We start from the raw sequence: 17,644 nt of genomic DNA on the forward strand, positions 1-17,644 counted from the left end.
CTGAACTCCAGCAGTGTGAGAGGCGGAAGCAAAGTCGACGGGGGAGCCGTGGCCATTGATCCAGTGCTGCGAAGACGTGAAGTAAGTAATTTTAATTCGATCTAAGATACGTCAACTTCAGCTACGCTATTCTCATAGCTGAAGTTGCGTATCTTAGATTGATCCTGCCCCTCCCCCCCAGTGTAGACCAGGCCTTAGGCACAGAGATGCTAGGTAACTTGCTCAAGATCAGAGATCAAGTCACTGGCAGAAGCAGCTCTTTTCCTTAACTTCCAATCATGTGGTCTTGGCACTAGATCATGTCCCTTTCAATTCCATGGGATGTTTTCAAATGGGAAAAAACTTGTTTTGTAGCAAAGTGTTCTATGTTAAAAAGGAAGCATTTACTTTTGCTGCTATCAGCTCAATGAGGGCCCATCCTACTCCTGCTAGAGAAATTTTACACTTGACTTCCATGAGGGAAGGATTAAGATCCCGTGGTACTATTGTAAGGAAAGGAAAACACTGCAGTTTATCTCATTAACATAAATGCTGTGAAGTTATTGTAAACTACAGTATTCTTGCAATAAATGGCTTGATAGATTGATTAAATGTCTCAACTTCACTTCAGCTATTAATCAGTTACAGCAGCTGTTTATTGCTTTGTATACTTCAAAGGAACAGAGATTATCCCTTAATTATCCCATTGCAATTCATTCATTGTCTCCTAAATAGTGCCATTACAATGGCAGATTATAGTAGTGAAACTGTGTCAATATAAAGTTACAACGTCCTTATTTTATGATGCTTCCATGGTATAACTGTGATGTGGTTGAAATGCAATTGTAATTTCAGTGCAGCTGCTTGAAAACCCCACTCTGATACCTTACAAGAGATTATGATGAGAAAACATCTTAATGCAAGTCTATTGGGGCCCTGTTCTCAACAAAGCAAAACAGAGTATAATTCTCCTTTGAAATATATGTACATACAAGAATCAGGACATGTTAAACCAGGAGATATTTGATCACTTCCCACTTTATTGCATGGATGTGAGTTCCAAACATTCTGTGCCTTTGGGCATGTCTATACTACAATCTTAAATCAACCTATGTTAGGTCAATTTACAGCCAACACAGTAATTACTCCAGTGGCTGATGTCCACACTACCCTTGATGGTGCTCGTCCTCGCCAGGAGCACTTCCACGAACTGAAAAGGGGCAGTGGAGAGGAGACAGGGTGAGAGCCATGGCTCCCAGCTCTGCACAGCTCCCCACCAGGAGCCCAGCTGCCCCCAGGCTTCTTGCCTCCCTGCTCCCAGCCAAAAGCAGTGGGGCAGCCTCCCACGGCTTCTTGCCTCCAATGGAGAGATCCACACTCGGAGTCCAGTCGTCTGCCATTCTCTGAGCAGGGAGTAGGGAGCCGGGACTCCGGGGGCACCAGGGCTCCTTGTGGGAACAGGGAGCCCAGGCTGAGTGGCAGCCCGGCTTGGAGCAGAGACCCAGCAGCATCCCAGCTGAAGAGCCAGGAGCTGGCCTTCTTGTCAATTTCAGGGCTCTTGACAAGACAGCCAACAGCCCATGTAAGGAATGCAGTGTCTACACAGACAATGCGTTGCCCTAACTACGCCAACATAAGCCCTATGCCTGGCATTATTATGGTGGTGTAGCAGGGTACTTACATCATTGGGAGCAAGGCCGTAGCGTACAAACTGACATAGTTAGATTGACATAAGTTGCATTATGTTGACCTAACTGTAGTGTAGACCAAGTCTTTGACTACACTGTCTCGGGCCATGTCTATACGTACAATGCTGAGCCACTGCATCACATCTGCTGAAGATGCTCTATGCTGATGGAAGACACCTCTCCCATTGGCATAAAGAAACTATGTCCACGAGCAGCATAAGTTATGTCGGCAGAAGAAGCTCTCCCACTAACATAGCACTTGTGCACGCAAGCGCTTATGTCGATGCAACTTATGTCGCTCTGAGGTGGTCAGGGCCGGTGCAACCATTTAGGCGGACTAGGCGGTTGCCAAGGGTGCCGAGATTTGGGGGCGCCAAAAAGTGCCCCCCAATTTTTTTTTAAATGGTTGCGCAGCCACTGCTGCTGGGACAGAGAGGGAGTCTGAGCTGCCAGTGGCAGCCGGCAGCCCAGGGTGTCCCCCGGGTCAGGGCGCCGCCGCAGCAGTCCGCAGCCCAGGGGGTCCCCCGGGTCAGGGCGCCGTCGTGGCAGCCGGCAGCCCAGGGCTTCCTCTGGGTCAGCGCGCCAGCAGGGCTGCCGAGAGAGGGGGGCAAGAGGGGCAATTTGCCCCAGGCCCCCAGCGGCCCCCACGAGAGTTTTTTGAGGCCCCTGGAGCAGGGTCCTTCACTTGCTCCGGGAGCCCCGGAAAACTCTTTTGGGGCCCGGGCCCCTGGAGCTTATTCTGCTCCTGGTCCTCGCTGGCAGGGGGTCCTTCCACTTCGGGGCAGAAAGACCCCCCGCCGGTGAAGATGGAGCTAACTGAGATGGGGGCCCCATTGTGTCAGGCACTATACAAACACATAATAAGAGACAGTCCCTACCCAGAGGAGCTCACAAAGTAGTATAAAGCTTGGCAATGAGTTTGTGATCTGGAACTGGAAGATGGGGTGGGGTGGGGAGATACTGCAGGGCTCCTCAGACCAGGGGGTAGGGAGCTGCCACTGGGGCAGGCAGCACACTTCGGGGGGGGGGGGTGGTTCTGCTGCAGGGCTGGGGGGGGGCGCAAGGTGGAAGTTTCGCCTAGGGCGTGAAACTTCCTTGCATCGGCCCTGGAGGTGGTGGAATATTCACACCCCTGAGCAATATAAGTTTTGCTGACACAGGCAGCAGTGTAGACATAGTCTTATCTTCTATGTCACAGTCAGAGGAAAGTGGGAAATGGGGCAGGGAGGGGGCCCAAACAAAAAAAACTGAACAAAACAACAAACAAAATGAATACAATCCCTCTGAAGATGTCCAATTATTTTATTTCAGGAAGCATAAGAAGGTATAAAACTGATGGCCATCTTTACTTACTGTTATAGGCAGAGCTGGCAGCAAGGCTGCTTAACAGTTTGCATTCTAAGACCCTGTTTTCAGTGGCTTATAACTCGATCAAACTTCAGTCGTTTGGGTTCAAATTTTCCATGGCAGTTGTCCGCCTCAGGCCGAGTTGTTTTGAAAAATTTCACAGTAATGCTGACCTCCAACGTTCAAAAATCATTAGTTTGACCTCCCAAAATCATGAAATTTGTTTTTAAAAAGAGATTACGTCATGTTTTTGGTCCGGTGTCTGACTTTTTAACTCCCCTTGCTCACTCCCAGTGTGTATTTGACAATTACAGTGTTACCAATTCTTTCTAATGTATTGTAGCAGGGCAGTAGTACCACTACAGTTAAGACTGAGACTAGCTTATTGTTTAACAGCAGATTAGTCTATGTGCTCTGAAAGCCGCATGTTTACTTGGAGTGTCTCAAAAATCACTGTGCCTTGTGGGAGTCTAGTGTAAAACTAGTGGTCCAAATTTGAGGTCATTTGAGCAAGGGGTTCCTGAGATTTAGTCTCCCCCCGCACACACACTTGTCATGTGACATTAACATTTTATGGTTCTTTTAATTTTTTTAAGTGAATAAGGCAACATTAGCACCTGCTGTAGGAGCTCTCACTAGAGCTAACTGAGATGGGGGCCCCATTGTGTCAGGCACTATAGAAACACATAATAAGAGACAGTCCCTACCCACAGGAGCTCACAAAGTAGTATAAAGCTTGGCAATGAGTTTGTGATCTGGAACTCAGGCCCATTTCATACATATATCACATGAGAACAATTTGTAATCCTTGCTGAATTAGGCTCAGAGAATAGCCTCTGTCACTTACTTCTGTAGCTGCCACCTGGCCCCTTCGTGTCAGCCCCATCTTCTTATGTGGGTTAGCCTCTGCCACTCATTTGGGCTAGCCTCACCCTGTTGTCGTCTTCTAAGAATTCAATGTCTGTGAGCTGTGTTAGTTCTGCCCATGCAAGCCACCCAACAACACTGCCAGCCTCACTCTCTTATGTGTTTAGCTTGTACTTGTATAACTTTCCCTGTTAGCCTCAACTTCATTGTTAGCCCCTCCCACTCTTGGGCATTAGACTGGCCCTCTGGCTATTAGCCCCTCCCCTCCTGTCCCACAATGTGGATATCAGTATCCCACCCCTGTGCACTAGCTGTGTCCCTCTGGAATAAGGTAGCCTCCTCCATCACATTTGTATGGGTCCCCAGTCTGGGGTAGCCCTTCGACCCCAGAATTATCCCCTCTCCTTCCTATAAAAGCAGCAAAGAATCCTGTGGCACCTTATAGACTAACAGATATTTTGGAGCATGAGCTTTCATGGGTGAATACCCACTTTGTCAGATGCATGTAGTGGAAATTTCCAAGGGCAGGGATATATATGCAAGCAAGAAGCAAGCTAGAGATAAGGAGGTTAGTTCAGTCAGGGAGGATGAGGCCCTGTTTTAGCAGTTGAGGTGTGAAAACCAAGGGAGGAGAAACTGGTTTTGTAGTTGGCAAGCCGTTCACAGTCTTTGTTGAATCCTGAGCTGATGGTGTCAAATTTGCAAATGAACTGAAGCTCAGCAGTTTCTCTTTGAAGTCTAGTCCTGAAGTTTTTTTGCTGCAGGATGGCCACCTTAAGGTCTGCTATTGTGTGGCCAGGGAGGTTGAAGTGTTCTCCTACAGGTTTTTGTATATTGCCATTCCTAATATCTGATTTGTGTCCATTTATTCCTTTCCGTAGAGACTGTCCAGTTTGGCCGATGTACATAGCAGAGGGGCATTGCTGGCATATGATGGCGTATATTACATTGGTGGACGTGCAGGTGAATGAACCGGTGATGGTGTGGCTGATCTGGTTAGGTCCTGTGATGGTGTCGCTGGTGTAGATATGTGGGCAGAGTTGGCATTGAGGTTTGTTGCATGGATTGGTTCCTGAGCCAGAGTTACTATGGGGCGGTGTGCACTTACTGGTGAGAATATGCTTCAGGTTGGCAGGTTGTCTGTTGGCGAGGACTGGCCTGCTACCCAAGGCCTGTGAAAGTGTGGGATCATTGTCCAGGATGGGTTGTAGATCCCTGATGATGCGTTGGAGGGGTTTTAGCTGGGGGCTATATGTGATGGCCAGTGGAGTCCTGTTGGTTTCTTTCTTGGATTTGTCTTGCAGTAGGAGGCTTCTGGATACACGTCTGGCTCTGTTGATCTGTTACCTGCCTCTGGTTCCACCACATGCATCCGACAAAGTGGGTATTCACCCACGAAAGCTCATGCTCCAAAAAGTCTGTTAGTCTGTAAGATGCCACAGGATTCTTTGCTGCTTTTACAGATCCAGACTAACATGGCTACCCCTCTGATACTCTCCTTCCTATGTTAGCACACGCCACTCCACTCAGGGATCTTCCCTCCCTTCAAATGTGATAGCTTTGGTTACTGCCTATGGGAGCCCCCCTCCCCCATTTGTAGCACACGCCACTGGATAACCTCACTGTTAACGTGTATTAGCGCTCCCCCGCCTTACCACACAACCCTTCTTACTCCTATGTGTTAGCCCCTTCTCTTGTGGGATGGCCCTCCCCTCATCTATGTCAGTTTTGCCTCCCACAGAATAACCACTCCCACTTTTGAAGGTTACCCCTCCCTTTGTGTGAGAGGGTTGGTCCCTATGAAATTGCACAGCCCATTTTTGGAGTTGACCTTTGTGGAATAGGCCCGCCCCCTCAGGTGTTAGTGCCCCCAGGGAATGACCACCCCCGCTTTGAAGTTGACTGGTCCCGTGTGGACTAGTTCCTACTCCTGTGTCTCCCCACCCCCTAAGGAATAACCACTCCCACTTTTGAGGTTGACCCTGCCCACTGCGGGATAGCACCACCCTTGCGTGTTAGCCCCGCCCCTATGGGATGACCTCCACCCCCTCGTGTGGGTTACCCCGCCCCTAAGGCTTAACCACGCCCACTTTTAAAGTTGATCCCGCCCTTTGCGTGATACGCCTCTCCCTCGAGTGCTATCCCGCGCAACGCATAACCACGCCCATTTTTGGACGTAGCTTGCCCCTCCCCCGCACCCCCTGTGCCAGCCCCGCCCCTCGGAGCTGGTCCCGCCCCCTGAGCGGCCGGAGCGGGGCGTTTCCCGCCGGGCGGCGGAGGCCCCGCCCCGTTGTTTACCGCTCGCTCGGCCGGCCGGGCTCCTGCCACCGCCTCCGTCTCCATGTTGGAGCGTCCCGCTATTGGCGGCGCGGCGGGGAAGCAGCGGGTGGGGGAGGCGCCTGTGGCCTGGCTGTGAGGGGAGGGAGGCGGGGCGCGCTGCGAGCGCACTGACAGGCTCTGAGCGCGGCGGCGGCGGGCAGCGGTGGCGCAGCGCGGAGACCCGGACTGGAGCCCGGCCCGGCCCCCCCTCCCAACCCCGGTTCTTCCTCCTCCTCGCAGGGCGGCGGTGGCGGCTCCTGCCCCTGGAGCTGGTGTCTCGGCGGAGCCCGCAACGCTGCCGCGGGGGGCCGGCGGGCCGGGGCCTGGGCTGGGGTAGCGCCCCGGGTGCGGGTTCTGGCTCCGGCTCCGGCTCCGGTGGGCATGTAGCGATTGCGCGTGTGTGTGGGGGGGTCTTACAGGTTTCTTAGGGAGGGGGGCTGAGGGAGGGGCGAGGGTAGCTGGGGGCTGGGTAGGATCAGACCGTTTTGGGGGGCTGAGTTGGTTTGGGGGTGATACGGGTTAGGAGGAGCGGGATCTGCTTATTACTGGGGGCTGGGTTGGTTTGGGGGTGATACGGGTTAGGAGGAGGGGAATCTGCTTATTACTGGGGGCTGGGTTGGTTTGGGGGTGATACGGGTTAGGAGGAGGGGGATCTGCTTATTACTGGGGGCTGGGTTGATTTGGGGGTGACCCAGGCTGGGAAGGAGGAGAGTTATTTAGGGGGTAGGTAGGCTCAGATAGTCATTGGGGGCTGGGCTGATTTGGGGTGATACAGGTTAGGGAGGGTTGGTACATATTTCTGGGTCATACAGGGGTTTAGGGGGTGGAGAGGTTTCCTAGGCAGGGTGTTTTGGGGGGTGATATATTTTGGACGTTCTAGGGGTGGTGATTTGGCGGGGGGGAGTGATACGGGATTTTTCTTTTGGTGGGGGTGATATTTCCTCCTTTTCCCTCACACCCCCACTGGGAATTACTGCTGGAGGAGGAGGAGGCGGCACTATAGGAGGGGTCCCTTGTGCGCGCGTTTTTTTTTCCCCTGAATGGCTTCGTCCCTGAAGGAGTTTTGAGAGAGAAACCTGCCTATCGATCCCTAAAAACAAACGCACACAAACCTGCCTCCGGGAGGGAAATAGCCAGGTGAAATCGCACTCTGTTTCCATGGACAACCCGTCCATTATCACCCAGGTGACTAACCCCAAAGAGGAGGAAATACTGTCCTGCACTCAGGATAAAGGTAAGCGTTCCTTTCAGATTATACTAAAGTGATGGAAGCTGTAAAAATAAATGAAATAATAATATACACTCCACGGATAGTAAAAATAACCTTCCAAGGCACTGGGACTGGAGGCTGTTTGGTTGTTTACAGGGTGTAGGTTGAAGCCAGTGTTTGTGTGATGGCTTCTGACACTGCTTGTCTAGATAATTTATACAATTATTTTAATTTAGCATTAACTAGATTTTATTTAAATAAAATATGTTGTGTCTCCAGAGGGTCCTTTAATGTAACTTCTGCAACCTTGTTTTTGTCACCCTGGAGGCTCTCTAGGAAGAAACACTTCTGTCTGACTTTTAGAAAATTTTGAAATTTCTTTCTGGGGCAAAGAGATGCTTTAGGGGGAAAGAGGGTTGTGACTCTCCCAATCCTAATTAAAACAGAAAATTTATCTTCAGATCTTGTTGAAGGATTATGCCTTGACCCTGCAAAAGAAACCAAGACTACTTAGCATCTGAAAGTGGTCAAGCAAAAATGATCTGGCTAAGTGTCTGTCTGTTGTGATACAGAGGTAGGCACTACAGGATGAATAAAAGACAGTCTTTAACAGACAGAGTCCAGGGTCCCTGGAATTTTTTTGAGAGCATTACAGGTCTTGAAAGTTATTGTGTGTATAAATGTGTGGGGGTTTTTTTGGTACAGTAGGTAAAACCAAGGCAAAAGGAACAGAAATGTGCATATATGAAAGAAACTCTGTTAATAGATTCAGCACTATTCCTTTTTATTAAATAACTCAGTATTCCCTTTCCCTGTGATCAATATCCATTATTTCCTGATATCCTGCAGCACTCTTCCTTTTTTTGCTAAGTGTGAAGGTTCTTGTAATGGTAAGGAATTCTGTATAGCTAAAGGGCTCAGTCCCTGTTTCATTATAACATTGTTTTAGAGCAAAACACTCCACACCCAACCACTGATGGTCATCTCATAACAGGAAGGCTATTTGTAAGAAAGTACAGTGATATATAAGAAATTAATCCATGCTATCAGAGGTGGTTGTTATAAAGGAGCATTTTCTCCTTTGGAATAGGAGTGCTACAATCGCTAGTCTCTCATCCAACCAATTGTGAAATGACACATTTACTATGAGGTCTTGTGTATTCAGACTCCTAATATTTCCCACTGGTGATAGCAGTGATTGGTTTGGGGTGTGCAACTGTATACAAGGCACTTGTCGTTGACATTTTATACAGGGTCTCACAGACATCTTTGGAGTAGGGTTAGGTGATACAGTAGTTAAAACATCAGTGACACCCAGAGGCCTGTTTATATTGGAGCTCCCATTATTGCTGTTATTACTTGTGAAGGTGTACTGGTGTTATCCTCAGTGAGAATTTTAGAGTAGACAGAATAGTGGAAACACAGTTGATAGAGTACAGCTTGACAGCTTGTTGTAAATACATGCATTTGCAATAAACATAAATGTCTTCAGATTCATTATTCTATGTTTGATTATATATTATCTGTGGTATATATTTGCATGTCATGTATTCATATATTACTCATTCTAGTCTATCTTAAAGTAAAAATAATGGAAAATTAGCCAGTGTGCACTGGCATAGTAGTGGTTTTTTAAACCTGGGAATTCTTACAGCTTTAGAAAAATAAAACCCAGAATTACCTAACTTTCAATATAGGTTACTGGTCTTTAAAACTTCATTTTTAATGGATTTTTGTTAGGTAAAAATGTAGAGAAGCATTTTAAATAAGTGAATTTTAGACTGAATTTGTTTCAAAATTTGTAACAAAATGATATATGCCCTGAGGTTTTGTCAAGTGTCATTCCTATGCAAACTGTTAAGGTAAAGAGTTGGAAATTGCCTGTCTGCTGGGTTTTGTAATGGAAATGCTGGCCATCCTTAAAATCTAGGTATGGTTAGAGGATTTTCTATTTTTCAGGGTTTGTAGGTTGCCTTAAGGTTATTTGCATACCTCACTTTAGTGACTTCAGGTTATGGTAAGGCTTCTTTGTAACTTGGGGATTCCTTACAGTTCAAGCAAAGCTTTGAGATGGTATATGCTAAAGCAGAGCCTAAACCTAAGGTGCAGTATACATGGGGCTGTGAGGGACTTGAACTTTTAGTGGGAGGCAACCCAGCTGTATAAATCAGTGCATCAGGGTTAATCTTCAGTAACTTGTTTGTGTTAAATTGACGTGTATACAGTGGTTCTCTAAGATGTATGTTTTTAATAAATCAGCATATATCTTTTGAAGCAATCAGTTCCAGAATTTGTTTTTAGTACATAATGTCTTCTGAAATTGTTCTGTAATTATAAAAGCACTGTTTCTATTGCTTCAGTTTACTCTGTCCGCTTCCTGTATGATTTTAGGCTTTGGCGGTGAAAATGTGCTCTAGGATATAACTTGTATAGGGGTTTTCAGGAGTAATTTTTTAGCAATTTAGTATACAATATCTATGCTCAAACTCTGAAAATGTTTAATATCTATATATTTTACCATTGCAAGGTGCCATGATTCAGGCTAGCAAAATGAAGACCTACCTAATAGGCACTGGGGACAGTTCTCTTCATGTAAAGGTTATGCTTTAAAAAAATCAAAATATTTTCTTGCTAGTTCAAAGTACATTAAAAAAATCCTTAAAAAATTGGTAATGGAACTTCCCATTAAAGTTTAATGATCAGTATTACAGTGGCACAGTTAACAAATATTTAATTCTAATAATTGGATCAAAACCATGAAAACGTTGACTTTTTAATATGAATTTTTCAATGACTGACTGCCACATGATGGTGCACTACATTTAGGTCTGACAGTCAAAATGAAGGCCAACTACTGAAAGTTGTAACAACTACGTTTTTAATGATTTCATTTAACATTTCTCCTGAAATAGTTTCTTTTCTAGAAATTGTTACACTTTCAGCTAATTTTGGTATTTGCTGATGTAAGTATAAATAAATTGGTGCTTGGAATTATAAATCTCTTGTGCAAATTTAAAAGATTGGATGGCTATTTAAAAATATTTTTAAGCAGAAAGCTAACAAACTCTCTTTGATAGACTTTCAATAAGCTAAAGTTTTCCCCTTTGCTGAAAACTCTGGAGCTTGTCATGTCTGCCTTTTGTAAACTCAAAACAGCAACAAAAGCTGTAGCTAGCAATTAAAATGGAAATACTTATAAGAACAAGAAAAGTAAAATTCCTTGTTTCTGAGTGACAGTTTTTATTTCTAGTTTTTATTCAAAATTTAGATCTTCATGTTACAGATGGAAAGTAGACACTTATATTAACTGAATTATTTATATTTATGTACTGATCAGTTACTTCTTGATATACTAGTTAAATGCTTTATGTCTTGAAAAGAGAGCAGTGATGATAGATTTTAGCATTGAATATTGTGTAGGCAGACAAGCTAATTGATATGTATTGTGTAACTAGGCCAAATAAGTATATAGCCTTTATTTTGCATCTGTGAATTTCTTTTTAATCTTCATCAATGCAGAGATTTTAGGCTGTTTAAATAGTCTATAAATTAACATATATGTAGCAGTGGCATGACATTCTAGTCCAGTTAGTAAGTACACTGCTGTCCAGATTCTCTTTGATGTTTGGTTGATTTTCTCAGTTCAGACACATCTTTCCTAACTTGTTCTAAAATTTGACCATGATCAAAGCTCCCATTCAGTAATTTGGAATTATTGCAGGTTGTCTTTATGAATGTCTTCTGTTGTATGTGTAAACGCAATTATTTTTTGGAAAATTTCAGACCTGGAACATAAAACCAGTAATCGTATTTTGAATAAAGTATAACCTTTAATACTTTATGAAAATATAAAAGTCTTGAGAAGCTTCATTTTCCTCCTTTTTTATAAAGAGTGTTCATTGTCATTTGAGGCAATATGTTTGCAGTACCATTGTAGCTGTGTTTGGCCCAGGATATGAAAGAGAGACAAGGTAGGTGAGGTAATATATTTTTTTGGACCAACTTCTGTTGGTGAAAGGTACAAGTTTTGAGCTACACAGAGCTCTTCTTCAGGTCTTCTTTTATTTGAAGTAATAAGCATTTCAAAAGATCTTCACCTGAAAACTCACATTTGGAGTAGAACTGAAGTACAGTGTTCTTGAATTTTAATTTAATATGATTTAATCACAACTTAAGTATCTGATATTTGGAATATTTTTTATTTCCTTTTTATCATTGTGATTTCAATAGGATTTTAATGCTTCATGAACATTTGAACACACGCTGTTTTAAAATAAATTATCGATTTAACAATTTTTTTTATATTCACCAAAACATACTAAATAACATGAAGTAGAAAGTAACATTAAGAAGAAAATGTAGAAGTCGTCTCTAGCTCTGCATTGGAATGTGGTTCATTACAGAGGGTAAATTTTAAAACGTTAACTAGTGATGTAATTGTTATGAAACCAGAGCAACCACACTAAGTTTTACGTTCTAGATACGCTGTAATAACATGTGGTAACCTAAGATTTGGTTTAAAGTTGCAGTTAAAACTCAGCAAACTGGGATGATGATGATGATGATTTTTGGTGATCTGAATGGTAGTTTATACAAATATCTGGTACTCAAGCCATATCTGAGGGCTATGAAACTGTCATTTTATTTAATGGTGGGCTCTTTGAATTCACACTTGTCTTAATGTGGTGATTTAACTTAAGCTTTCAGAAATTAGTGTGCCTTAAAAAACAGCAAGACTATATTTTGTCAATTTGGCATTCAGAAATGCAAATTGAATCGCATTTCTAATATGAGTCAATAAAACACAATGTGATCTGTCATGCACTATATTTTAGCCTTCTCAGTTTAATCTGTGCTGAGATTCACATTAATAAACATCATAAATACGTTTTCAAGTAATTTGTGTGTGCGTGGAAATTGCTTATCACATTTAGTGCTAACACTAATCTGAATGATAAAAATATATGAAATATGAAGCCATAAATTCTCATTGAGGAGTTTGTGATTTGTTTGGTTTATGGGTGGGGCGAAAGTTCACTGTAAAAATCACTTGAGTCTGCTCAAGAGGCATCTGAGATTTTTTGTGTGAAACCTGGTGAAGCTGTTTCTATTTAATGACATTACTATATACTTTCTCCTTACCTGGCACGGGCTGAGCTGGAGGCTCGAACAGAGTCAAATGGGGGTGGGGGGTGGGTGGAAAAGCCATTTTTGCTGCTTTGTCCCACATAAAGAACCCTGAGATACTTTTAAGAAAACCGTAAACTTGTTTTACCTTAGATATATCAGGAATACAAATCTTGTATTTTCCACTTTTGCTGGAGGAGTCCTTGGAGGATCAGAGAACTGTAGCGGTGGGAGAAATATCTCAGTTTTCAGATGGAAGGCTTGGGCTGTAGAAAAATTCACAAAAATGCTTTCAGCTACATATTTGTCAGGAGTTAGAGTTAAATAGTTGCAAACAAAAAGTAGTCTGAACCTCTTTCCAATCTTAGTTGCTTAGGTTTTAGTTTCTTATAAATTTCTTGAGGACCTAAGATTTTTATCTGTGCAGTTTTAACATTGCATGGCAATAGTTTTTGCAGGTACTAAAATCTGTTTGTTACAGGAAAAACCAAAATATTTGCAGATCACAAAGAATGCTAAATAATCTGTGTCTTTCAGTATCAGTTAGTATAGAGTAATGTAATAATGTTTACAGTGAAATTTCCAGCTTCGCTCTGGTGGGGAGGAAAAACCATGTTCGTGATGTCAGGACTAGTCTGTGTTCTTAGGCCTTATTCAATATTTTATCAAAGTAGCTTTCACATGAATGCAATAGAGTGTCTAGTATTTTAGCACAGTTCATACTACTGCAGTGTTTTGGTTTTGGTTTTTTTTTAGGGTTCTTAAGAGTAATAGATTGACAGCACTGGAAACTGATGTCTTTTATCTACAGAACAGATGCAATAAAATGCGTCTCTAAGTATTCCACATAATTAAATGCTTTACATAGAGGGTGAATCAAAAGTGAGATTCTTTTTAAGCAAGACCATTTCCTCAGTTTTTAAAAAGCAAACAAGCCTGAAGAGCCACCGCCTCTTTCCTAAAAATTACAAAGTCTTTCTAAGTAGATTTGAAGGCCAGAAATCGTCATCTAGTCTACCTTCTGCATAACACAGGGATGACTCGCCCTCGGGTGAAAAATGTCCAATGTGCCAAAATTTAGTGAATATATACTTTCTTAAAGGGTAAACTGAAACTTCTGGAAGAGGTATGTAGGAGATGAAGTAGCAACTAATGTGATGTACAAAAGATACATTGTGTATATTCCATATTCTTTCATCTTGGAGGTCTTGTCCAGGTACTGACCAGACCATTTTGCTATGCCTGTGAGATCTGACATGGCTCCAGGTCATGGCAGTATTGGTGCTGCTGATTGCTTGCGTTCCCAAGGCTTCAGTGAGCAATAGGAGCAGGAATGAAACTCGGTATCCTACATAACACTACAGAGCCCTACAGATGGCGTAACTGGAAAAACAATATAGATACAGATATATTATTAAAAAAATGTTCAAAACAAAACCTTAGTAATGTGCATCTGTAAGCCACAAAGTTGAGCCCCTACAGTTGCATGGTAAAACTGAACATGTTTCAGATGACTTTCATGGTGGTTTAGTAGCTTATTAATAGCACCTGTGAAACTGATTACTCTTGTCAGTTTCATTCTTCTGCTGCTCCTTCAGAGGCTCTTCCACTTTCTGGGCAGAGTGACTCAACAGTGAAGGTCTGTCGCTGCCCCCTGCCCCCCACCCCCATGCTCCTTCAAAGTTCCCAGAAGCAGCACAATGAAACTTGATAGCAATCTTTCAGTTTCATGACTGCTGTTCCTAGCTATTAATCAGCAGAGAAACTGTAAATAGTGTTTTTGTTATGATGGTGCGAGGCAAAGCTGTGATCTCCCACTCACTTCCAACAGGAGAGGGGAGCTGTACAACAGGGGAAAGTAAAGAATTTTGTCAAGGGCATAGGAGTAAATACCTAATCTTACTAAAAGTGCCATGGGATCTTTATTGTGCTGAGAAGATGGATCTCAGTTTAAGGTCTCATAGTTGTCAGTGAACATAAGAATGGCCATACTGCATCAGACCAGGGGTCCATCCAGCCCAACATCCTGTCTGCTGACAGTGACCGATGCCCCAGAGGGAGCGAACCTAACAGGCAATGATCAAGTGATCTCTCTCCTGCCATCCAGCTCTACCCTCTGACAAACAGAGACTAGGGACAAGGCCGGCTTTAGGCCGATTCGCCCGGGAATTGGGCCCTGCGCCTAAGAGGGCCCTGCGCCTTAATCGCCTTTTTAATTATTTTTTACTTACCCTGGCTGCGGTCTGCTCCGGGGTCTTCCGTGGCCCCACTCCCCTGACCAAAGCGTTGGTGGGAGCGCGGCTGCCCCACAGCCCTGCTTTTCCAGCTGGCGCTCCGGCTGGAGCGCGGCTGGCCCCGCAGCCTCGGCTGGCGCTCCGGTTGGCACTGTGGCTGGCCCTGCGGCCCCGGCTGGTGCTGCGGCTGGAGCATGGCTGGCCCTACCTTGCAGCCCTGCTCTCCTGGCTGGAGCTCCGGGCCCTTTAAATAGCCCCCAGAGCCCTGGGGTAGCGAGGGACTCCGGGAGCTATTTAAAGGGCCAGGGCTCCAGCTGCCTCTGCCACTCCTGTCCTTTAAATAGCTGCTGGAGCCGTGCCACCCCCATGCATTCCCCAGGGTTCCCACTATTTAAAAGGTCCGGGGTGGAGTAGAAGCAGGGGATCCCCAAGCCCTTTAAATAGCCCCAGAGCCCTGGGATAGCGGGGGGCTTGGGGGCTATTTAAAGGGTTGGGGCTCCAGCTGCCTCTGCTGCACCCCCTGCCCTGCCTGCACCAGCCCCGCCTCCCTTCCTGCAGCCAGCCCCTGCCAAACCCCCTGTCCTGTCTTCAGCCAACCCCTGCCACACCCCCTTGCGGCCGTGCCCAAAGCCAGTCAGTCCCACACACGCCCCTGCCTGCACCCCCAGCCCTGCACCCCCTGCCCTGTCTCCATCCAACCCCTGCTGCACCCCCTGCAGCCCTGCCTGTAGCCAGCCTGCCCCACACACCCCAGTCTCCAGCCAGCCCCGCACCCCTTGCCCTGCTTGCAGCCAGGCCCTACCTCCAACCAGCCCCTGCCTTGCCTCCAACCAGCCCCATGTCCACTGCTGCCCTGCAGTTCCCAGGGCTGTAACCCTGCACACCTGCTTCAATGAGGGGGGCAGGGAGCAGCTGGGACCCACACATGTGCACACCCCCAGGGGGTGGCGAGGACCCACACATGTGAAACAGTGGTCATTAATAACCAATCAACAGCATATATGATGCAATGTACATAATATATAATTTTATTATTTATATAGTTATGGACAGTAAATAATACATGGAAGAAATGAAAGGCTTTTTTTTTTTTACACTATTTTTTTAGTCATCCCTGCCAGGGCCCCCCCAAAATTTTCAAATTGGGCCCCACACTTCCTAAAGCCAGCCCTGGCTAGGGACACCATTCCTTACCCATCCTGGCTAATAGCCATTCATAGACTTAACCTCCATGAATTTACCTAGTTCTCTTTTAAACCCTATTATAGTCCTAGCCTTCACAACCTCCTCAGGCCAGGAGTTCCACAGGTTGCGCTGTGTGAAGGACTTCCTTTTATTTGTTTTAAAGCTGCTGCCTATTAATTTCATTTGATGGCCCCTAGTTCTTAGATTATGGGAACAAATAAATAACACTTTCTCCACACCACTCACGATTTTATATACCTATATCATATCCCCCCTTAGTCTCCTCTTTTCCAAGCTGAAAAGTCCTAGCCTCTTCAATCTCACCTCATATGGGAACCGTTCCAAACCCCTAACCATTTTAGTTGCCCTTCTCTAAACCTTTTCTAGTACCAGTATATCTTTTTTGAGATGAGGAGACCACATCTGTACAAAGTATTCGAGATGTGGCATACCATGGATTTATATAAAGGCAATAAGATATTTTCCATCTTATTCTCTATCCCTCTTTTAATGATTCCTAACATCCTGTTTGCTTTTTTGACTGTTGCTGCACGCTGTGTGGATGTCTTCAGAGAACTATCCACGATGACTCCAAGATCTGTTTCCTGATTAGTTGTCGCTCAATTAGCCCCCATCATATTGTATGTATAGTTGGGGTTATTTTTTCCAATGTGCATTACTTTACATTTATCCACATTAAATTTCATTTGCCATTTTGTTGCCCAATCACTTAGTATTGTGAGATCTTTTTGAAGTTCTTCACAATCTGCTTTGGTCTTAACTATCTTGAGCAGTTTAGTATCGTCTGCAAACTTTGCCACTTCACTATTTACCCCTTTCTCCTGATCATTTATGAATAAGTTGAATAGGATTGGTCCTAGGGCTGACACTTGGGGTGCATGACTAGTTACCCCTCTCCTTTCTGAACATTTACCATTTATTCCTACCCTTTGTTCCCTGTCTTTTAACCAGTTCTCAATCCATGAAAGGATCTTCCCTCTTATCCCATGACAGCTTAATTTACGTAAGCGCCTTTGGTGAGGGACCTTGTCAGAGGCTTTTTGGAAATCTAAGTATACTATGTCCACTAGATCCACCTTATCCACATGTTTGTTGACCCCTTCAAAGAACTCAAATAGATTAGTAAGACATGATTTCCTTTAACAGAAACCATGTTGACTTTTGCCCAACAATTTATGTCCTATGTGTCTGACAATTTTATTTTTTTACTATTGTTTCAACTAATTTGCCCAGTACTGGTGTTAGACTTACCAGTCTGTAATTGCCGGGATCACCTCTAGAGCCCTTTTTAAATATTGGCGTTACATTAGCTATCTTCGAGTCATTGAGTACAGAAGCTGATTTAAAGCACAGGTTACAAACCGTAGTTAATAGTTCCACAATTTCACATTTGAGTTCCTTTAGAACTCTTGGGTGAATGTCATCTGGTCCCGGTGACTTGTTACTGTGAAGTTTATCAATTAATTCCAAACCCTTCTCTAATGACACCTCAATCTGTGACAATTCCTCAGATTTGTCACCTACAAAGGACCACTCAGGTTTGGGAATCTCCCTAACATCCTCAGCTATGAAGACTGAAGTAAAGAATTCATTTAGTTTCTCTGCAATGACCTTATCAACTTTAAGTGCTCCTTTTGTATCTCGATCCTCCAGGGTTGTTTAGCAGG

At 44.5% G+C, this 17,644-nt stretch overlaps 1 protein-coding gene across 2 annotated transcripts in view; it reads left to right on the forward strand.

The window, feature by feature from the left end:
* The first annotated feature begins 6,795 nt into the window (after positions 1 to 6,795).
* The window catches only part of CTDSPL (CTD small phosphatase like), a 133,284-nt gene continuing 122,435 nt past the window's right edge, over positions 6,796 to 17,644 (forward strand). Inside the window, exon 1 of one of the 2 annotated variants that reach the window (XM_050942801.1) lies at positions 6,796 to 7,434. In XM_050942801.1, the coding sequence (XP_050798758.1) occupies positions 7,359 to 7,434 (76 nt within the window). In that variant the 5' untranslated portion in view covers positions 6,796 to 7,358. The remainder of the gene's footprint in view (positions 7,435 to 17,644) is intronic. The other variant, XM_050942800.1, reaches the window with a different exon arrangement.

Source organism: Gopherus flavomarginatus, chromosome 2 (genome assembly GCF_025201925.1).
Source record: "Gopherus flavomarginatus isolate rGopFla2 chromosome 2, rGopFla2.mat.asm, whole genome shotgun sequence".
NCBI classification, from domain to species: Eukaryota; Metazoa; Chordata; order Testudines; family Testudinidae; genus Gopherus; species Gopherus flavomarginatus.